The 23,586-nt window shown below is 40.4% G+C and overlaps 1 protein-coding gene across 1 annotated transcript in view; it reads left to right on the forward strand.

The window, feature by feature from the left end:
* Positions 1-73: 73 nt before the first annotated feature.
* The window catches only part of Prkg1 (protein kinase cGMP-dependent 1), a 1,159,508-nt gene continuing 1,135,995 nt past the window's right edge, over positions 74-23,586 (forward strand). Inside the window, exon 1 of the mRNA XM_063239051.1 lies at positions 74-339. Coding sequence (XP_063095121.1) covers positions 74-339 — 266 coding nt within the window. The remainder of the gene's footprint in view (positions 340-23,586) is intronic.

A 23,586-nucleotide genomic window follows, 5' to 3' on the forward strand; every position in this document is an offset into this window, starting at 1 on the left:
CGCTCCCGTTCCGCGCTCCCCGCGCCGCCACCGCCGCCGGAAGAAAAGTTTCGCAGCGGGGCTCGGGGAAAACATGAGCGAGCTGGAGGAAGACTTTGCCAAGATTCTCATGCTCAAAGAGGAGCGGATCAAAGAGCTGGAGAAGCGGCTGTCAGAGAAGGAGGAGGAAATCCAGGAGCTCAAGAGGAAGCTCCACAAATGCCAGTCGGTGCTGCCCGTGCCCTCCCCGCACATCGGCCCGCGGACCACCCGGGCGCAGGGCATCTCCGCCGAGCCGCAGACCTACAGGTCCTTCCACGACCTCCGCCAGGCGTTCCGGAAGTTCACCAAGTCCGAGAGGTGGGCGCCGCCGGCCGGGCGGGCGGGGACGGGCGGAGGCCAGCGCGCTGGCCGAGGGCCAGGCTCCGGGTCCGCGCTCGCGCTCGCGCCCGGGCGGGGCTGCAGCCGCGCCGGTGGGGTGCCCGGCGCTGGGCGCCCCCTGCTCCCCGCGCTCCCGGAGTGGGGTGGCCCCGGGCCGGGAATGAGGAGTGTTTATTTTTATTTATGCCATCACGTGCTGTGCTTGTCTCTGCCGGGCTGGGAAAGGCGAGCTCCTCGGGGAGTCGCGCCCCTGCGGGGTGGGGGCGGGGGAAGGACCGCGGAAAGTTTTCACCCGCCTGCTGACTCGGCCTCCCCGCACCGGGCTGCGGTCGCGCCGCTATCCTTTGTGCGCCTCGGCGGGGGCTCCCACGCTGGGGCTGCACCCTGCCCCACCCGGGGCCTGGAGAGCCTCCCAGAGGCGACCCCGGCTCCAGGGCAGCTCGGAGAGCTCTCCCGGGGAGGGCCCCGGGCGGCTGCACAAGGCTGAGCTCATTTTAGGAACTGAACTAGTCCGGAGCCCAAACTCCGCTTGGAGTGCGCAGGGCTAGGGACTGGGGCGGCACAGGGGCTCCTCACCACCGCGGGGATCCAACCTGCAGCCCAGGGCGGGACGGGGAAGATTTGTTCACTGGGTCGCGGTCAAGACAGCTGTGAAACCAGCATGACATTGCAAAGAACCCCAATTTCTGAATCTTCCTTTAGGTGCTGTGCCTCTTTCAGAAGTGTCACTTCTTGGGGTTCCCTGGGCTTGCAGGTGGCGAGGTGACTTTGTACCTGAAGCAGATTTGGAGCAAGAGCTCAGCCCTGTCCCAAGGTGCATGGGGCGTTCTCCCTGTTTTTTCCTTAGCCTTAAATCCCTTTCTGGAAAAGTTGGGATAAGGAAAGGGGGCGGGTTGTTTCTCTGGGCGCCTTCAGGCTCCTTCCTTTTCTTCTCCCGGGTATTTTAAGAGCCACATCATGTCAGTTCAAAGTTGCGCGTCGCTCCTTTGGGGTGTGTAGAGGAGGCTGGGCGGACTTTGGCCACAAGTAGGAAGCTTTTGCACGCATTTCGCCGTCTTCACCGGAGAAGGCTGATCGATTGGCTGCAGCATTAAAGCGCCTCTGGACATTAGGGAGAGGAAGTGCAGACTCCAAAGCCCATTACTGGCTTTTAGTCTCTGGAAGTGCGGGGCCGAAAGTGCATTTCTCAGGATATTGAATATTCCATTAGGCTGGCCTTCATGCCCGCCTACCTCTTCCCCCTTCCCTCCTCTTAGATCACTTGGTGTCTAGGTTTGGGGCCCTCTGGGAACTCCTGAATTATCTCACTTTGAGGCCAGCTCTTTTGAAGAGCTGTCCTCTCTCATCGGACCCGTCCCTGGGCCCCAACCCTCCACAGCACCCCCTCCTGTGTGTTTTGAGACTCTCCCTGGGGTACTGGTGGTAGTAGGGAGTTAGCAGAGGAGACCAGCAGAGGTTAAGAGCCAGGAGAAGTAGAGTGGAAACTTCTAGGAGGCTGAAAGCAGGGGAAAGCAAATCAAGAAAGAAGCCGGAAGGATTCGCCCTAGGAAAAGTGAGCCCTTCTGCACAGCAGTCTCGGGGGACAGCTTACAGATTTCCTGAGTCACATTCCACTTACAAGTGACACCGTCTCAACAGTACCATTTAGCCCAGGCCTCCTTGACAGTCCTCGGTGGACGGAACAATGGCACTCTCTTCCTTCTCTCTGGCTAAGATTGCAAACAGCTAATATTTGGCCTTGCCCTTGCTTGGGAAGCTGCTGCTGTCTGCCTCAGCCGGGCTGTGCATTCCGCGGCCGCTGCCCTGCCCCGCGCTCGGCAGCTGGAATCAATCTGCCCACCTCCTTAAGAAGCCACTCCATCAGCGGTCACCCGGCAGCTGCTCGCCTCCCAGAGCTGCCGGGTTAGGGCTTTATCGCATTTTTGAAATTTCAGGTTTCTGTGCCTGGGCTGAGCCCCTCCAAGCAACAGCACTCTTTGCAGCAGAGTAGGTTTCACAAGGGGTGAAGACAGGAGGAAAACCTGCTTTCCCAGAGCCTGCTCGTTCAGGGGCCAGCTCGCAAAGAGATTTCTCCACAAGAAATCTCAAAAGAGGAGGGTGGATTTTTATACATCCTGAGAGGAAATGGCTGATCATGGACACGGACACATCCTCCTTTTCCTAACGAGTTCCCTCACCCCCACCTCTTTCCCTACAATCCATGTTTGGTTGGGGTAGGAAAATCCATCTCAAGAGTGGTTCATGGGCGCTAGAGGTCAAGTGCATGTTTGTGATGGAAGCAAGTAGCTTGAATACTTTTCTTTTTTTCTTTTTCTTTCTTTTTTTTTTTTTTTTGTCTTTTTCCTTTTTATCGGTACCAGGGATCAAACTCAGGGCCGCCTGCTTGCAACGCAGGCACTTATGCCGCTGAGCTAAATCCCCAGACCCTGGAATACTTTTCAATTTCCTCTCTTCACTGATTTACATTGGGGCCCAGGGTAAACTTTTTCCCACTCGGTGATTGGTTTCATCTTTTCAAATGGAAGCATGTTTATTTGCAGCAAGGTGACTCATTAGTGTTTAAAGAATTTTGACAGTTACTACTACATGGTAATAGTAACCGCAGGAATTAAGTCCTCATGAGAATGCTTAAATAATACTAAACTCTCTTTGGCTAGACACCTTATTTTGGTCAAGAAAAAATATGCAATAATTTTTGAGATACAAAATTTAACAGTAAACAAGATGCTTTCAAAATAAAAATAGATTTCCTAATTTTTCAGATACATGGACTGGGGAGTACATAATTCATCACTTTATGAATCTTTTGTTAAAGGCTGTGCTGTCTTGATGAGCATCCTGGAGCTGGAACACAATGTTTTATTGCAAAGCTAATATTCAATTGTTGTGACTCCAGAATTTGAATGATAGCTATTTGTGCTACAGGTTTATTCCAAACTTTATTAGAACACTCTGTTTTTATACTAACAAGGAAAGAAATGTAGTTTGAAAACAGAGGTTTATTTGGTGTGAAGAGTAAAACCGCTGTTTGTTATAAACACTGCTTTAGAAAATGTTTGCAGTCTAAAATAATAACATAATATGTGACAAAAATATCTTCAGCATTTATTATAGTGGAAGGAAATGGGAGAATTCATACACTATTGTAATCAAGTCAGTCCAATTAGCTGGATTTCCATGAGTCCACAGAGGACATAATGCACAATCTCCATTAAGAATGATCTAAGTATCCAAGGAATGCTTAGATGAAAATTATACTAAGGAAAAGGAAGATCTGAGCTCTCAGCATAAGTATCAAGTGTACAATATGATGATCATGTTTAAAAAGAAAACACCCGACTTAGTGCCGTGCTCATTTTCAGACCCCTTCAGAAATACCCATTAGGGATCAAGTGATTGTCACTGAAAATTGTAGGCAGCTTCCAATGATGGTGATGATATTTTAAATTTATATTTAAGATATTTTATGCCAAAGAACTCCAAGTATTTCCCATGATGTCTGTGAACTTTTGATCCTCTTCATGCATGCATTTTGCATCAAGCATTGCCTGTTACCCCTCAAGACTTTAAGTTTTTGCATACACTTAAATTCCTCTTTTTGGTTGCCTAGTTAAATAGTGTGTGCTCAGGGGACTGAACACAATTTTTAAATTAGCATAAGCAAGCTATAGAATCAGTATTAATTTGTTATAGGGATAATAATAGACTGTTTTCAAGCACTTTTGAGCTATTTTTGTCAAGAATCCTTTGATTCTTGATGAAGTAAGTTGATCATTTAGAACTTGAACTTCTTTCCTCCAGGATGTGGATGCTTGGGGCTGGGTGCCCCAGAAAACTCATTGCTTTTTGCATCTTTGATTCAATTCAGGGCTGGCTTGACCTTCAGACTATATCAAGTGGTTTGGCCTAATTTCGAGATAGGCAGCTTCAATGAAGTAGTGTGTTAGTGTGTCCCAGAAGAATTCTGGTCCCAGGACCAATCATTTATTGGTTACTTAGGCTGAAAATACACAGTACCTTAAATAGAATGATTGTAAGGATACAAGAGCACACTTCTGAGCTGTTACTTTTGCAGTTCATCGTTTCCTTACAGCAGTTCTAAACCGTATTCCCATTCTTTAGATGAGGAATCAGAAGAAATGTTGATTACCTCCTTACACCTAGAAAATGTTCTGGGCCAGTTTGGAACCCAAATCTCTGAGTTTTTAAAGCTGAAATTATAAATTGCTTCACCTACAGCCTTAGAATAAATAGGGCTGGTTGTATCTTAGTGATGGGGAAATGAACCTATCTTGTATTAAAATACGGTTTAAAAGTCATAGAATGAGCACTAAATTGACCTCATGTAAAAATGGCAAATGAATTCTTGTACCCAGCACATGCCGTGTGGATGTGCAGTGCCTGCTGGCATTTCTTCAGGCAGCCTTACTGTTGGGACTGTCACTTAGCAGTCTTTCATCTTTCTTCACCCAGTTTCTGCAGCTCACTGTCATTGCAGAGATAGGGCTGATAATCAGTACAATTATAAGGGGTGAGGAAGTGATCTTGAGTCCCACCTTTGGGTTCCTTGGCCTTTCTCAAAGCGTGTCAGGCTAACCCTTTCTTCTCCACTTCTACCACTGATCAACAGTATATGTCAATTTGTTAGTCTTTTACTTCTGATTAACATAGTAATATTGTAACAGGAGCCTTTGGGAGAGGGAGTTCATTTAGTTGATTCATATTAATATTTATGACAAGAATTGAAGGAGAGACAGAGGGAGGAGGAAGGGGAGGACTTTCAGGCAGGACAGCTGGTAAATGTCCTTGTCTTGCCACATGTGACTTGAGAGGACAGGAGAGCTCTACAGGAGAGAGGTAGCTCCCAGGTTTAGTGATGAGAACAGTTAACAAAGCACCATGGAAATACTTTCTAAAGGATCTCAGGAATAAAATGAGATAGAAAATCTAGATTTCTTTATTTTGCATCTGTACCAGAGTTAGTGAATACATGTCTTTGGCTTATCAACTGTTTATATTTGTTCTCTAAGATACTTTATTTTGGGATTAGTTCTGGTTCTGGAGTTATACACATTTTACAAAGTGTAGTTTCAATATACCAAGAGTTCTTACTCCACTTGAATCATCTATACATGAGTAGGTTGAAAGTTTCCATGTAATCATGTATTCTTTAGAGAGTTAACCCTCTTAAACTCTTGCTAGCAGACCTGACAAAACAAACGATGTCCTATCTTGTTTCTCTTTCCTGGCTGAAAGCCTGTTTCCTAGTGCCCTCTACCACGCTGTGTAAAAGATGCTGAGAGTGCATTAAAACTCTGTTGATAAGATTTTTGGGAGATTTCAGAGTTACTCAGGGTATGAATAATTATTTTCATTTGCGACTGAGAATTTTCTTATCAGGGTTCAGGGCCCTGTGTTATCTAAGTTTCTTGTAGCTCTTGGAAGTTACTGTAAGCTCTGAGATAAACCAGGAGTAGCCTACCCTGTTTCACCAAAGTGAAAGCTTGGAAGTTTGAGAATTGTCAGAAAGGAGTGCTGTGACCTTGAGTCTACCTTTGTTAGAGTGCTGCGTTGGTGAGCCCCCAAAGAGAAAAGAATAGAAAAATTTAAAGAGAAATAGACATATATACATGTATATATAGGTATGCGTGTACACACATATGTATACATCTTCATGTGCATACACGTACCAATTCCTTTATTCCATTTGTAATTTGCATTGTATAGTATTTATTTCTAAAAACTCTTCTGGGTTGATCCCAATTAGTTTCTTGTAGAGAAGAAGGTTTCCTTTGCTGGGTTGTTCCTAAAGAGTGAATCATGACATCTCACAGTTTGTCAGGTGTTTGTGAGTGGCATCAGGCGCATGCCCAGTACTGCCAGCAGGGTACCAGTGTTTGCTGCTCCTCGTTGGAGTGGTGCATCCTTTCCCTGTTCTTGACTTTGTCTGTGTTCTGTGCCTCTCTTTTAGGTCTTCTGTCTTTCTGTCTTCTCACTTGACATCTGTAAGCCCTGAGAGATCTATTTCATGTGCAGAAATCATATCATAGCTAACATGGAGCAGAGTGCTTAGTTAAATTTTTACCTAAGCTTTAAAAATCTTTCTTGTTCTGAGGTGTTTCAAAATATCCAGACTGTTTACAACATGTGTATCTTTTAAATAGATTTATTTTATTAAATAACGAATGATAGAACTACTTTCCTCATGTTACTAATTGTCATTCTTAATAGATTTCATTTTTAAAAATAGTAGCCTTCTCTGCAGTACTCTGTCAGCATTATTGGTGGAGCACTAATTTAGGGACACTGTACGCTGGCTTCATTTTAAACATTTTCATGTTGTTTCTTACATGGGAACATAGCAAAAACCTGCACTACCTTAGAACATGGTATAGTTTTAAACATGACCGATATAAAATTTATAATGATTACAATGTTTTAAAATACTATCTGTAACTTGCCCTATGCTATGGGCTAGGTGCATATTTAGCCTTTTGGGGGGGGGTACACTCTGACTTGATATATCCTTGGAAATTATTCCTAAGTGGTTTATTTGTTTCTTGGGATTTGACTTGGATTGGTTTTGTTATATGTATAACACAATGCTAACAATTTAGTGTGCAAGATAATAATATGAATGTGCTGATTTCATCTGAATGTTTATTCGTAAAGATAAATACAGTAAGATATCTACTGTAATTATCTTATTAGGATTTAGCTGGAGTCTTTTTTATTTATGCTAGAAATTATGTGAGTACAGCTCTTAAATTACTCTCCATTATTAGTCTTGTTGCTAATGCAGACTATCCTTCTCTTCTAGCCCAATCTAGAGAGTACTTTAAAATGTGTTTGAAATCCTCAGATGCATCTTTGAGTACTCTGACCTCAAATGCTGCAAAAATATTGACCAAAATCTCTACAGGGTACCTAAAAATATTTGTGTATTTACCTCTTAAAATATTCCTCGGCCTAAGTATCCAATGACATGATACTATTATTGTCTAACAAATCTAAAGCCTTTGGGTAAATGTTACTGTTTTTCCTGATGCTCCTCCTTACCCACAAGGTGTGGATAATGCTAACTTCACACATCACATGGTCACTAACAGACTTGGCTACATATGCCGGAAATTCTCAAAATAGAATTTTTTTTATGCCTTACATTTTAAACCCTTGAGTAGATACCAAGTCTGTTTACAGTAAAAATTCCAGCCAAATAGAACCCTCACTTAGCATAGATCTGTTTTCCCACATACTACTTTTCAGAGAAAAGGTAAGAGCAGTATTTATTTGGAATAGATCCGACACAAGAAATATCCCTTGTACTTTTCAGAAAGTAAAACTGGTTTACATCTAATTCGGTATCCTTTCAGAGACTAAGATCACGGTAAAATACTCTCTTTAATTTGATAGTCTGTGTGGCATTCATGCAGATTTCAGTGGTAGAATTATGGCACAGTGTCTCTGATGAGTTGTAAGGTTGAAATAGGTAGATAATGGTTTAAAAATTTAAAATTCACGAATTACTTGTTTCTTAAACAGCAAGGCTGAGTGCACTCACAGGCATTTCGCTGAGCACAGTTGTTTACTCACATTCTGCTTGGCTTTCCAGCCAGGGAGGGTTACAGCTGTATGGCAGGAAGCAGCACCTCATCCACCATCAGCCTTGTCTTTTCATGTTGCACGTGGGAATATCGTCCGTCTTGTGAGTTACTGCAGAAAGAATGTTTGAGAGCCTCTGATCTGATCTACGGTGCTGAAAAACTACAAGCTGCTGTTGCAACTTTTCAAAGCTTTTTATTAAAAATAGAGGTTGTTGGATTCAATAAACTACTTCTTTAGCACCTGTATTTCAAAGTGATACTTCTCCAAGTGTGATGTTTATATTTTAGTGCCATCAAGAATGCTTTTACATGGCATACAAGTGAATTTATTTTATGTTACTACTTGGATATATTAATGAACATTAGAAGAAAGCACAGAGCTGTCACATCAAATCCAGGTGGCACAGCTGTACTGCTTAGAATAGGGGAAGGTTTTAAGGATCTAAAGAATTTTAAGAAAAAAAGTACAAAAATGTAGATCATGCATAACATAGATATGGGTACACAGAGGTCTAAGAAGGGTCAGATTAAATTCATTTTCAGCAGGAAATAAAACATTTCACATTAGTTTTTTGCTACTTTGGAAGATTCTGACTAATTGAGTTCTCGCTGTGCCCTCTTTGATCTGCTTTACATGATTGTCTTATCAGTGTCTTTGGGGGCTTGAAGTGGGGGCTTGAATTAGGCAGAATTGATAGATTTGCTGAAATAAGCACTTGCTTTGATGATGTCTGTCCCGTTAAGAGTTACATTAATATTTCTTGTAGAAAGCATGTGATTTCCCTCCAATTTATGGTTCCCTCCTAAACTATTGGAAATGCCCAGAAATAATAAAAGGGTCTGGTGCACCGAGCCTGGGTTCAGTGGCGACTCACGCCCTGAGCTGTGTCTGCAGCAGTGAGTCTTCTCATCTGTCATGCACAGTTTCATAGCCAGAAATATGTGCTTTTCCTCTTTCTTTCTTAGTAAAAGAATGATTTGAAAAAGTTTGGAAAGGTAAAATCTTTGATAAACTACAGATTTATTTTTCCCTAATCTGTATTCTCTTTCCTTTTATACTAATAAAAAAGATAGTAACGAATTTTTTAAAATACTGGTAAGAGGAATGGTGAGGTAGATTCAGGCATCAAAGAAATATAAGGAGAAAAGAGGGAATGCATGCAGGACAAGCACAGGAATTTAAAAATTCTTTTTCTAAAACATGGTTCAGGTCATTATCCTGCCTTAAGGAAAGGATACCTTACGATTTGAATTTAAATACCCTTGTAAAGGGTAATAAAATCAAAACTAGTAACACCAAGATGAAGATTGGGAGGATGGAGGTTGAAAGGAAGTATTCCAACAGTCACCACAAGATGGCAGCAGGAGTATGATATTTAACAATTGCTTTATTGAGTCAGGGGAAGACTTCAGTGGAATTTTAAAATGTATTTTCAACTACCTAACCTGCTTAATATGGCACTCAAGTGTTTGGAAAATGTGTTACTAAATTCATATGGCCCTACAATTTTCCAATTATTAGTTACTGCGTGGAGTGTAGAAAACACACACGAGAAAGAGAAACAAATAGTACAGTTTTCATGGAGATTTTGAGAGAAATTTCTAAAACTCCTATGATGAAAATTCTGGGTTCATATTTGGCTGAGAAAAGAAAACTGAAAAGAATAATGGACAGTCAGCAGTGAACTATGTATGCATGGAGAACTAGAATAATAAAGGAAGTCGTTTTCTGTTCACTGCCCCCACCCCAAAGAAATAAAAAAGAAAAAATTTACAGGCAAAAATAGAAAAATAAGAGATGATGCTTCTAGTAGATTGTTTGATCACTTTGATGATCTTACAACATAATTCAGGAATTCACTATAGCCTGTGGTAGTCTGAGAGATGTCCCGGGTGTTGATTGCCTCTCAAAAATTTTAGGGTAAAAATAGTATGATTTTGCCTGCCGTGTAGGGATGAGTTGTGGGCCATTTCTAATGGGCTGTAAATTTTCAATGCAATATTCCCCTAGAAAGTGTTTTACAGCCTTCCTGTAGAAGGTAATTTCATTCCGCCTGTGACCTCTGTCACACGAATCCCTCAGGAGCCCGCATGTGAAGCAGTCTTGCTGCTGGCTGGCATTATTTGCAATTTCACGCCAAGGAAAAATGTACTCATTTTGGTCTGTCCTAGTGAGCAAGGGTCAGTGGCCAAAGGAAGCTGTACTTTGGGGAGAAAGAAGTCAGTTTAGAATTAATGCTGTTAGTGGCCTCTTGATTCCGTCTGTTTTCTCAGATGCCATGTTGGATTATATTAATAGTCAAGAAGGGAAATAGAGAAAATTTCAAACAATGCCCATTTTGGACAAAAACTGCTTCTGTCAAAAGCCTGTTGATACACTTATTTGAAGCTGTCAGTATATAAAATGTTCTTTGGGACAGTACTTTACGCTTTTCCTAGACCAGGAAAAACCGGTATCCAGTCTGTGACAACCAGCCAGCATAGAGTGTGGATCAGACGTGGAGTGTGCTTTCTGATGCAGATCTGCAAGGGCAAGAAGCAGGCCTGGTCTCTGCCAGACAGGGTGAAGTAAGTGATAAGCAGTGATACCTTTTGTTTCCTCTGATCTTTCTGGTGTGTTATCTAGGCAAGACACACTGATGCACAGCACCAGGCTTGGAAGCACTCTGCCCTGGAAGTGTCCAGTTATCTAGCTTTCCATCTGATTGCCGAGAATCCCGAGGGCTGTCCTCACACCGTGAGCCAGGCCAGAGCTCTCCAGGCTTCTTCTCTTGCAGGAATTACAGCACAGAAAAAGGGTTCTTTTGTGGCGTCCTCCATTGTACTCACTATGTTGAAAATATGAACATGGTTTTTGAAACTGAAAGATAAGTATAGGCTGTTTCTCAAGTCTGTTGATCTGTTGATCTGTTAGGCAGTTTCCTTGTTGTAACTGCAAAACTAATTCATGCTGATTGTCAGAGGACAGAGATACATGAAACTTCGTGAATGTTTATGCTAACCTTTGTGTACAGCGAGAGCTTCTGTGCTCATTTGAAAATTCTTGGTTTGCTTTTTTTGGCTTAAAGTAGAATTATTTTTAATGTTCTTTAGCAATTTACATATATATTGCATAATAGTAGTGTCTTTTTCTAAATGAGTCCATATTGGTTTTTCCAGATTTATAAAATCTGTGTTGTGCATTTGACTTGATATTTGTATGTGGGTATGTGTTTTATATGATGACTGAAATACCCAAATTTCTATAATGTGATTTTAAAAGAATACGATTGTTTCTATATACTTTTCTTATAAAACAACTACAATCCTTCTTTAGGAATTACAATGATTTGCTTTTCTTTTTATCAAAATGAGTTTTTGATTCTTAAAGGGCTTGGAGGAACTTGGTCCCACTTGGGAAATAACAAATTCCAAGTCTCTCAGTTACATCTTTTAAAAAAGGCTAGAGGGAAGATTTGGACATATATGGTAGTGGAGTCACTCAGTGGAGATTACTTTTTATAGGATGGCAACTTCTGTGAGCCCTTTCTCCCCTTCCCCCCAATCTTTGTAAAGATACTGGGCTAGGTTAACTGGAAGGTATACTTGCAAATATTTATTTGAATCAAATTCAGTCATATTAAAGCTAATCATAAGATTGACATAAAAAATGTACTTTGGGGGAAGTAGGAAGCATAACCTCAAATAAATCAGCGCCGTCTCACAGATGACAATCTGAGAGTGGATTGTGATCAGTTAGATTATCGCGCTTGTGAGTTGCATACATAATGTTGAATTCTGGCTCCTTCCTTCATCACACATTGACTGATTTTAGACAAATGACTTTAACTCTCTGAGCTTGATTTCTGCGTGTTTAAAATGGGAACAGTGATACCTGTTTCCTATGTGGCTGTGTATGCTCCCTACGTATGGTGGAGTAACAATGGGTATAAAATGCGAACAATTGTGTAAAATGAAAGCTTTAGAAACCGTTAGAGATTTTTGAGAAATTTACTTCTAGCATTAATCTACTCTAGCACCTCATGAGTTTGAAAGGATTTTTTGAGGTACCTAATGACAAACAAATCAAGCAAGCAGCTAGATGCTAGAACAATTTCAGGTTACTAGTGACTTGGAACTTATTAGTGACAAAAATGGGATTAAGTCCCGTTTCTTACTTTCTATGCCAGCCCTCCTAAGTCATCCTAAGCATCCTGAGTAATGAATGAAATGAGGAAAAGTGACATTTATAAATTGAAATAATGGGATAAGTAGAAACAGGATAACAGTTAGGCATTGCTATGGTGGTTTAATCTAATGTAAAATGCCTATGATCTGACTTAGTGAAGCCAAGGACACAAAATTTGCTGTCACCCAGATGAACACCCCAACCAATTCTAGAAGACCCTATGTCTGAGTATCTTAGGAAAACTGCTTTTTAATGGTCCTGGATTTGAAGGGAGCCCTGTCACGAATCACCTATGAGTGACCGCAGTGAGCAGGAACCCTGAGTGGCCCAGCTAAGTCACGCTCAGGACAGAGGTCTGGAAAGGGGTTCCCAGGATGGGACATCTCACAGCAGCAGTGTCACCATGGCCATGCTGATGGACGGTTGTGGGTGTCCAGAAGCTTTGCCCTGCTCTTCTCTCGCCCGTTCATTGTTCAGTCCTTAAAAATGGAGCCGTTCATTCCTAGGAGTGCTGCAAGTCTAGAGCCTGAGGCTGTGGCTCCTGGTGGGTAGAGTAACAGTGCGGTAGAACTCTGTTTTCAAGCCTGTTGGTTGGAGGGGAAAGACGCTTTTACTGAACCATGAGGGTGTGTGCCCATTCTCCAACTCAACATCAGGTTTACATTCTGTGCCTTTTTGCAGTTTAAAGGCTGGTGTTACTATATTTGAGCTTTTACATGTGGAACATGTTATTCTAGCTGGTATTTGTGCCAGGGCAGGTTAATATGTCAATCCAGCTAGTATATAGGGAGAGATATCAAGTACTTTGGAGAACCAGAACTAGTTTCTGTCCTAGTAACTACACACTGTCATGCCAAAATAGACCCAACCTCTGCTTCTTCAGTTATTAAAAACCTCACAGCGTTGTTGAGAGGATTAAATGAGCTCACACACGCCATGGATTTAGCTTAGTGCCTCATATAGTCAGAGAATGTTAGGATCATTGTTGTTATTTGCTGATTCTGACTTCATTCACCAGATATATGAGGTCCTTTCAGGGTTGTGCTAGACGGGGCCCATGTGTATTCTTCCCATGTATCAGACTCCATTCTTGATCTAATTTGGCTCATTGAAATAGCTCTGATCCTATTTTAGAGTCACTTTCTGAATCGCAGATGGCACTGTGACATAAGCCATTTTTAGGCCTTATTTCCTTTCCTTTCACTTTCATCCAATGGCCTAGCCTGCTTTCTACACATTTTTTTACCTCATTGCTCACACACATCATAGTGAAGACTTACTATTCTTGAAAAAGTAACTTCAGCGTGTCTAAGGTGCTGATTTTGCTGTGTTAGGTCTCCTCTGCAGCTATGCACTTTCTGTGCTGAATAAACAGAACTCTTATCAAACTCTAATTTTCATATGAGCAATGTTATTAAATGCAGGCTCTGGTTTGCCAGGGGAAGAGTCCAAAACTCTGCAGCTGTAGTTATGTCTCAAGGAGCACTGATGCTTCGGGTCTTTTGGAAACTCTTAACTAACAAAGGGTTATCCAGAGATTGTTCTTGCTTCTTTCCTCCTTCTACTTCTTCTTCTTCTTCTTCTTCTTCTTCTTCTTCTTCTTCTTCTTCTTCTTCTTCTTCTTTTTTGTTTCTGCCTTTCAAGTTAAGTCTTACATAAAAAATAAGGTGCCGTTATACACAGTAATGCTAAATAACATGTTAATGCTACATTATCATGGATTATTTTCTGAGATGAACTCATTACCTAGGAAAGTCTAGAGGAACTATTTTGGAATTTTTCTCCCCTCTAGACAATAAGCATGCTCAGTTCAATAATATAAAGGCTAAGATGAGGGCCTGTGTAATGAGATGGACCTGGGTTTCCAGCTTCTGATATCTTAGTCATGGTGCTTAATGTCTCTGAACCTCAGTTTCCCTCTGTAATGGCCTTTTAAAGGCCCACTTAGAACTGGTAGTTGAAAAGTCCCGGGGTGAGTATGCTGTAAGTGATCGCCATTGTTTTGCAGTCTTCTAATTAGGGGTTCTCAGCGTACTCACATTTGCTTCCAAGAAATGTGATTCAACAGGAATTTTGTTTGAAGCCAGGTGTACGTGCCTGTAATCCCAGTGTTCTGGGAGGCTGAGGTAGGAGGATAAAAGAGTTTCAGCCTAGTTCAGACAATTTAGTGAGACCCTATTCTAAAATAAACAATAAAAAAAGGGGGCTGGGAATATACGTGGCTCGGTGTGCTAGGTAGTTCAGGCCTCCATAGTGGAAAAAAAAATGTTTTTTAGTTGAGATAAAATGGGAAAATAAGAAATACCAATTCAGTGTTAATAACTTCCTCTGTGCAAGAGACCATATTTGCATGGATTTATATCTTCTTCTCAATAATCACATGGAATCTGCATGGTTCCTCCAGAGTTATAATTCCATGTGCTCTGAAATGACTTGTTTAGCGGTTCGTGGGGACAGGATTGTCTGACTCTAGGCCTCTCACTTTGTACTACATGACAATCCATAATAGGTGCACAGCGAAAAATTGGGCATTGTGAAAACCCTCTGATCATTTCTCAAGCTTCAGTGCACATAAAAATGTTTTTGGGTTATTTGTTACAGTGAAGATTCCTAGGTCTTGTTTCAAAAGATTCTCACCTGGTAGGATTTAGAAAATTCGGGAGCAGAAAATTTATCTGGCCTCCTGAGAGAACATTTGTAGGTATATCCCAAAAGGTTTGTGAATGTACATAATAGTTTCTTAGGGCTGCTATTACCGTGAGTTGAGTGATTTCTGTCTAACAATTCTCACAATTCTGTACACTAGAAGTTCAAATTCAGTGTACCTGCCTCACTCCAGTCTGCCTTCTTTTTTTGTTGGTACAGGGAATCGAACTCACAACTGCATGCTTACAAGGCAGGTGCTCATGTGGCTGAGCTAAATCTCCAGCCCCCATCTTTGCCTTCTTTACAAGTGGCTGTCTGCCTTCTATGAGTGGCTGTGTCTAAATTTCTCTCCTCTTATAAGTCATTACATGTAGGCGCTCTCTAATCTGATATGACCTTGTCTTGATTAGGTTGTAAAGGCCATTTCGAAAGGTCAAATTTACAGATTTTGATGGCTATGAATTTTGGGAGACCAATATTTAACTCATTACGTTAAACCATATGTATTTATCTTTCCTCAAGCCTTAAATATAATGTGGTGACTTGGGAAGTCTGCTGAACCGCGTGGGAAAGCAGCTTGGGGATATTACGAGGAGAGTGACAGACATTTGGAGATATTAGTGGAAGCTTTGTGGAGACTTTTTCACCTGTCCTTTCTTTCTGCCCTTTCCTCCTTGCCCCTCTTTCTTGTTTTTCAAAGGCTATGGTGCTGATTGATAGTTCTTTGGTTCAGATGAAAGTATTAGTCTCTAGTGGTCCCCTGAAATGTCATAGATCTCCGGTGGTTTAAAGTTTTGTTTTGTTTTATTTTCTTGGTATGAGTTTTACAAGGAAGCAAAATTTGGCTTAAAATGGAGACAACCAGTGATTTGCATTTCTCTAGCCTGTAGTTTTCTTACCTGCATTTTAGAGGCAAAGAAACTTTTATGTTGTAATTTCAATGTTTTACTTTCCCATGGCTTCAGTAACTTGTTCTTTTAAGGGTTAGAAGGTTCAAGTAGGATAAAACTCAAATGGGCGTATTATGATAAAGGCAGATTTTCTTTGTCATACTTAGGCAATGACAAAATACAGATGAATTTAGAAAAGCTTTAAGTGCTTCCATTAATTAAAATTAGGCATTTAAAAAGCACTAGTATATTTGAATATAAAGTATTTTTAATTAATGTTATTTTATGTACTTAAAAGTAGAATTTCAGTAGTTATGTCATCCCTGTCCCAAGCTAAAGTACGCACACATGTCACAACTTAATTAACTAGTGGGTTTTGTTAATATGGCAATTTCTACACTGTTATATCACTGAGAATTTAAGCACTTAAAAAAGTTTAAAATATAACACAAACAGCCTTATCAAAAATTTATCTCTATGTAACATGAATTATGTTGTAAAGAAAGTACAATTATTGTTTGCAATTATAATATAGATATTTATAATAATACACATAGATTTACTTGGGGATATTTTTAATTCTTACCCTTCATCAAAATACTTTAAAACTCCAGGTTTTTAGGAATACTTTTGGTCTTTCAGATGATTTATTTGAGGATATATTGTTCATTATAAACTAACTGAGGCTTTTTGGAAATGAAAATTAGTCCAGACTCTCATGCCACCAAGATCGAAGAACTATCGTTTTCCATTCTCCTTAGGATTCTGTTTTTACTTTGCTTTTGTCAACCTACCATCAAACTTTTTGAAAGATTTGTCTTCTCATAGCTGTGAAAGATCGTAGGAACAATTCACCATAGCCATAGGATTTTATAGAAATTTTACTGGAAATGTCCAAGTGCTGTCAGCAGTGAGAGGAAGGGGGTTAGCAATGGGTGATTCGTTCTGAAGAGTAATTGGCTCCTTTATTGTGGGAACTTTCCACGACCTTCTTTTTTACCAAGTTGCATTAAGGCAGAAAGCGAATTCTCCCTCTTTCTATATATAAATCATTGGCTTTGTATAAAGTATCTTTTGCCAATTTTTTGGGAGGATATCAATAGCATCTCAAATATATTTGTAGAAAGCACGATGTTGTAAAGATTAGTTATTGTGTTGAAAAATGAAATCAAGATTTCAAAAGGCTGTGATGGGTAAGAACAATGATTCTTTCCCTTGTTTACCAAGTACATCCTTATGCTTGCTAGTTATCTTCAAGTGAAATTCATGACAATGTAGCCCATTTGCACACATAATTATGTATATGGATGGATGAATGTGTTGTATCCTAACTATATTTTAAAAAGCAGAGGAAAACAATGTATATAGTAAAACAATAGATGTTTTAGCATTTAATGCTTGAACTGTCCAAGTTTGAGATGGCCAGAAGGTAAGTATTGGACAGTAAGTTGAAGATGTGAAGTGCTTTTCTTCCCAGAATAATTTTATGGGACAACGGGAGATATGTGCTGTTACTGCTGTGTCTTGATGGTCGCTGCACTGCCACGGGGAGTATCTGTCAAGTGACTTAATTTTCTAAAATTGTGACTAATTCTTTGTAAAGTTTCTTTATAATAAAGTACCACTTTCTTTAATTTATAGGGAAATTACATTCTAAGCAAACAATGTAATTTCAAGCCAAGTCAAGTAAATACTCTGATTTCTTGTAAAGCAGATATGTTCTACTTAGATAATTTTGTGCAAATTTTTCTTCTGCCTAAATAGCCTGTGGAGGGGGTGAAGTTGTAGGTGTTGTAAAGTAAATCTTTTATTAATGTTATCGTCACATATTAATTAAAATTAATAGGTTTCATTGTAACATTTTTTTCTACATGGATACAGTATGCTATGATATTACCATTTCTCCGACTGTTGTCTCTTAAACTCCACTGTGTGGAATTCTGGGGAATTCAGACTTGTGGTTAACAAAGAACCACTGGCAGGTTTCTAGAATTCCCACAAGAGGGCAGTGCTGCCCCCTATTGAGACTCCAGGTAAAATGTGTATTTTGGGCCAAATAATTCTGGTTTTTTTTTTTAATGTGTGTAGGCGGATGGGGGTGCTGTTTTGAACATTGAAGGATATTTAGCAGTATCTTGAACTTTACCGACTAGATGTCAGAACAACATCTCTAGATACTGCTTATTTTCTCTCAGATGGCAAATTCAGCCAAAACTGAGACTATCAAACTGAGTAAAAAGATATTTAATTAGGATTTAATAGAGAAATCTTGAAACAAACTTCATAACTAGAAGTAACCTTCAAGGAAGTATTTTGAGACGAATTAGAAGCTGTCTATAAGTAATCTATGAGTCAGCTAGGAAATGAGTTGCATTTTATTCACTTATGTACATAACTGTACATAAATTTAAATGCTTAATTTTATTTTTAAATCCTATTTTATTCAATAAAGGATTAGTGGGGCCTAATGCAAAAGTGTAAAATTACTAAGGTGATTTCTCTGTTAAGTCATAGATACTTTGGACAGGGACAGTTATTTGTGTGTTTGAACAAAAGCAATTGATGGTGTTATGGATTTAAAACTGATGGTCAACTTAACACCAGCTGAATTAAATCAACATGGTGCTTGAGTGTAGACGGCTCACCTGAGGACTGTTGCCAGCACAAAAAGAGAGACGTGGAGAGGAAGAGTTGGGTGTTGTGGGTTCTCCTAAGTGTCCTTGTTTGGAGCTATTGGTTCTCCTGGAGGAGCTTGTCCAGCTGGCTTCCCTGATCTGAATTCGGCCATTATCATTGGAGGAGCTCAGGACCTATCACTGACAGTGGCTGCAGTTCACTTTGCGGGAGCTCTTGTCCTTACTTTGAGCATCATTTCCTGGCTCCAGAGAGGAAGATGTGTGCTGTTTAATCTCCAAGAAGTTTGTCAGGTGGCTTCCTGGCATGTACTCAACTCTTCTCATGGTCAGAGCAGTTCAGGACCTCATTGTCACTGAAGATGGTTGTGGTACTTTGCAGGGGAGCCCTAGCCCTTGAGTGTCACTTCTTGGCTTCAGTGTAGAACCCTCAACATCCTCACACACCTTGTTGGTATAGACTTTCTAGCTTCCACTGCTAACCATCAGGCCTTCCCAGCACAATCCATAAAACAGACTTGCGTGAGTCCTTGCCGTGGGTTCTAGATCTCCAGTTGGACTTGTGGGAGACATTTTCGTGGGTTCTAGTCTTCAGCTGAACTCATGCACTGCTGTGGCACCCATGCCATCAGCTGCATTTCTAGGTCTTTAGTGTTGTGGACAGATCTCCTGAACTTTCTTGTATTTAACTCTCAGTGACCATCATAAAATAGTATTATGAATTCTGTGTATATTTAATTGTTCTTCTTGTAACCCCTAACCACAACAAAAATTTGCATGGGTTCAAGAGGTCAAATGAAGACAGTGCATTACAAGTGAAAACGATGTTTCCAGCTCAAGGTATGAAACATCTTTCTAAAAGTTTCCTGATAGTTTTGTACTAAGCCACTTTGGGAGAAACTGTAAGCGATGACATTTAAGGATCCATTGATAACCAGCCTTGAGATAACAGAACCTTAGTACATTAAGGCTAGAAACTATTCTAATAGGGATACATGTGTGTTTATCAGTTCAGTGCTTCTACTGGCCTCCAACTACCATATTAAATGGTCATTTTCTCTGCAGTTGAATTTTTCTAGAGTGTACTGGCTTCCATTCTATCCATCTGTGTTTTTAAAATCAGAAAGTGACTGAGGTTACACCAACATCTGGAGTTAAAACACTCACTGATTAACATAGTTAAGAGACTAGTCCTTCACTCTGCAAGTAGTTATTTATGGAATACCTACTTCGTGTCATTCATCATTCTAGGGCCTGAGGGACAGTCCTATTAATCAGATAGGACTTCTAGTAATAAAAACAGTGTATGAAGGTACACATTTAAAAAATAACATTTCTTTTTTTTTTTTAATCAGTACCAGGGATCAGACTCACGACTGCCTGCTTGCAAGGCAGGCGCTTATGCCGCTGAGCTAAATCCCTAGTCCCCAAAAATAACATTTCAAATGATGATAAATTATGGGATAGTAAAAAGAATGTAATGACAGAAAATAAAAGGGAGAGAGAAGTCTATTTTATATGGTTGGAGATCAACTCTGTTCCGAGATGGCATAAACCTACAAATGTGAAATAGGTTATTTAGCAATGAGAAGAGCATTTTAGACAGAAAGAAGAACACGTGCAAAGGACCATCGTCAGAAGGACATCGGCATGCAGCCAAGCGAGAAGGTAGAGTGTACAGATTAGGAACAGGGACCAAGAGACCACAGGACCTGGACTCAAGTTGTGACACTTTTTCAACTTAGTTTTTCATCCACAAAACCAGGTTTCTAGCGGTGTTTGCCCCACAGAGTAACTGTGACACTGAGATGATTTAGACGAAGGAAAATGCTCTGGCCAGGCTCGAGTCACTGATGTTAGGTTTGCTGCTGTCCTGCCACTTCTGCGGCCGCCCCCACTGGCTCTGGTGACTGGGTTAAGGAATTTGGATTTTATCCAAAGAAGGCAATGTCGACGAAGGGCTTTTCAGTCTGCAACTTTTTGTAAAACTTTTAAACAAGAACCAGTAGTGTAAGCCTAATAAGCATATTTATGTTTTGTCTATAACATGCATAACAAAATGAGTTCAGTTATAAAGGGCAACTTTTCTTTTGCCTAGATTCTCCCTTTAGATGAGTTGAGTCATTTGGCAATAATATAGAGAGTCTACTCGGTATTTGTTTTAAATCATCTTAGTGGCTCATATCTATTTTCTAGGTGAAAGACAACAGCCTTAATAATGCACAGAAGAGGCTATTTAGGCAATAATAAAATCCAAGTTTTGGAGTAGAAGTCTCTGGGTCCTTTAGAAATAGAAAGGAAATGTTAGTTTTAGAACCTATGGAAGAATGAAGCACCTTAACTTCTCCTGGCTGTAAACATGTCTAATATAATTAGTTGGGGTCCACTAGTGCTGTGTTCATGGGTGTGGGTGCAGCTTCTCTCCCTGTGGCTTTTGGTTCTGCATTTAAATCCTGCTATTGCTTCCTGATAGAAGCGTATCAGGGCTTGAAGTTTATTGATCCTTGTGGATGGAACAGCATCATTGCCTTAAGAAGCTATTGCTGGGTGCACCTTTCTTTTGGGTCTCTTTTCTTTTCTTTTGTCTTTTTCTTTCTTTCCTTTTCTTATGGATATGCATCAAATCACCCTATCAGTTTCTCAGTACGTCAGCCAGTGTAAGATGGTGTTATTGCTATCTTTATTAACCAATTGCCTGTATAAGTATGGAGGTGAGCATGATCATTCTTTTTGAGAACTGATAGGAGTCAAACCCTAGCAGTATGAAATAAGACTTTTGTATAGAACAATTATCTTGAAAATATTTTCATTTAAGATTCGTGCCTTTGCCTGCCAGTGAGGAAGGGTTATGTGCAAATGACTCTGGTCCCTTTGGTTTCACTGCCCATGTTCCTGAGGGCAGTGGAGGCCAAGGAGATACTGGGCTGGTCTTTGACCTCATACTTGTTTGATCCCGCAATTCTGACTCTGTAGTCAGATTTAGAGGCGGCTCTGGGCTAAAAATAAACAAGGCTGGGTTGAAATATTTGGCGACTGTGCTTCCTGTTTTTCAAGCAATATAAATCTGAGGTTTTTACTTACAGCAGAAGCGTCTTTGATTACTGCATGCTGGAAACTTAGAGCAGTTTCTCACCATGTACCCTAAAAGCACTGCAAAGCTGTCACTAAGTAACCCAACAAAAACCACACCCATGTTGTGACAGAACAGGGTCTTCCAACAAAATGAAATTTCTTTTTAAATGACGAGCATTTCATTACAATGAAATTGTAAGCATTTCTTACATTGCTGGTTAGAAGAATTTTAGAATCCAGTAATGCCTTTACTTGTGAAAATCAAAGTTCAGATTTCACTTAAATTGTTCTGTGAGGTGCTTGCAAGATCTCCAAGTTACATTTATTAAGCATTATTTCCCCCTATATCTCTGTCACATATTTATTTAATTCCTGTTGTATACAAGATGTTTATGGCTTCTGAGACTGTCGTGCATTATAGCTCCATTTTCTAGTTAAGTCACCCGTTCCAGTCATGGCTTTGGAAGAGAGGATCACTATTAACCCTGAGGTCAAGCATTTCTGCGCCCCCAAATTAGTTTTGTTTTGAGTGATTGGAGTTCAGTAAGTAAATAATTGTCTACAGTCTTCCAGGTTCTGTGGTAAGACCTGGAAAACAAAATTCTGCATGATGCAGTTGTTGCAGTTCTCAGTAGTGGGCTGAGGAAACTGGTCTTTCAGGAGCCTGTGTTAAGTGCTGTGATTGCCTGGTGGAAGAGGGGAGGAGACTGGGACATCAGAGCACATTTTTTGACAGGGAGAGAGAGAGACGACTTCCTGGGGGAGATGACCATTGGTACAGTACATATTTCAATATATGGGTTTGTAGGACACCAGGCTTCCAAAAATCAATTAATTTCAACTCAGTTGTCATTTCATAGACTCACTTACCTAAATGCATTTTATTTGACAAGGGCTTGGAATGTTTGTTTAGAGTTGAGTGAGTCTGAGTCCCTCCTTCATTTTGCAGAAAATCATTAAAACATTGCCAAGCTGTGCTACTTAATTACTCTGCCAACTCTGTTTTATCTGCAAGTTTCAAAACTTATTTTTTCTCATTCCCTTCTCTTCCAGTGGCTCTATCTTGCTTTTGGGATGTGTTGCCATAATTCCTTATTTATTATTATGATTTAATGAAGTTATTTTTTCTGACAGGAACACAGTGCACATTTTGGACTATAATGGTTAGCTAAAGCATCATTGCAGGCTTCATCATTCCTGTAAGAAATTAAAAACACTATTTCTCACTTTTTCTGAATTTATTTTATTTTTTAAAGAAGTGCAAAGGTCAGTGGCAATACTTTGTAGAATTATTTACATATTACCTCTGCAGAGTGCGTTGCCGTTTTCTGTGATTTGTTTTATTAATTCTAACCGCAGCTCTGTGAAGAGAAAACGGATGTCCAGTCTGATCCAGTGACTTGCTCCAGATCTTACAGTGAACTGACCACGAATTCCTCCAGCTCCTAGCTAGTCCTAAATTATTCTCTTGGTTCATTAGGGACCTGCTCAAGTGCATATATTGTGCAAGCCTCCCTCCTATGTGTTTCTATTGAGCCCTATATTTGTAGTTTCTATAAAATAGCACTCGAGATTCAGTGCTATATCTATTTTTAGAATATTTGCTTTATAAGACTTCACAATTTGACTTTTCATAAGCCTGTCTCCTGGATTCTACCAGCAAATAACTTGAGTAGCATCATGTGTTGTTTCTTACCAAATCCCCTATGTACTGGTTATCTTCCCATTGTGGAAACAAAATGCCTGACATCTGTGATTTAAAAGAAGACAGAGTTATTGTTTTTTAATTAAAAAAATTTTTTTGGTTTGTTTTCTTGAGGCAAGGTCTCACTATGTAGTTCAGTCTGGTTTTGACCTCACTATGTAACCAAGGCTGACCTGGAACTCACAGTGACTCTCCTGCCTCAGCCTCCAGAGTGCTGGAATTACAGGCATGCACCACCATATCCGGTCAGAGATTTATGTTAACTCACAGTTTCAAAGAATCCAATCTGCGGCTGGCTGAATGCATGGCGGAAATAGCACGGTAGAAAGGCAGGTCAGAAGTATGTTGCTCAACCCTTGACAGACAGACAGAAACAAAAACAAAAATGAAAAACAAAGGAAGGAGCCAAAGACAAGCAGGTACCTTTCCAGCTCATGCCCCAGTGACCTAGCTTCCACCAGTCCCCATTTCCTAAGAGTGCGTGCAGCTGTTAGCTTGGCAGCAGGTG

The sequence above is a fragment of the Cavia porcellus genome, unplaced genomic scaffold, assembly GCF_034190915.1.
Source record: "Cavia porcellus strain 051 isolate PalLab524CR breed Dunkin Hartley unplaced genomic scaffold, mCavPor4.1 scaffold_28, whole genome shotgun sequence".
In the NCBI taxonomy this organism is placed as follows: domain Eukaryota; kingdom Metazoa; phylum Chordata; class Mammalia; order Rodentia; family Caviidae; genus Cavia; species Cavia porcellus.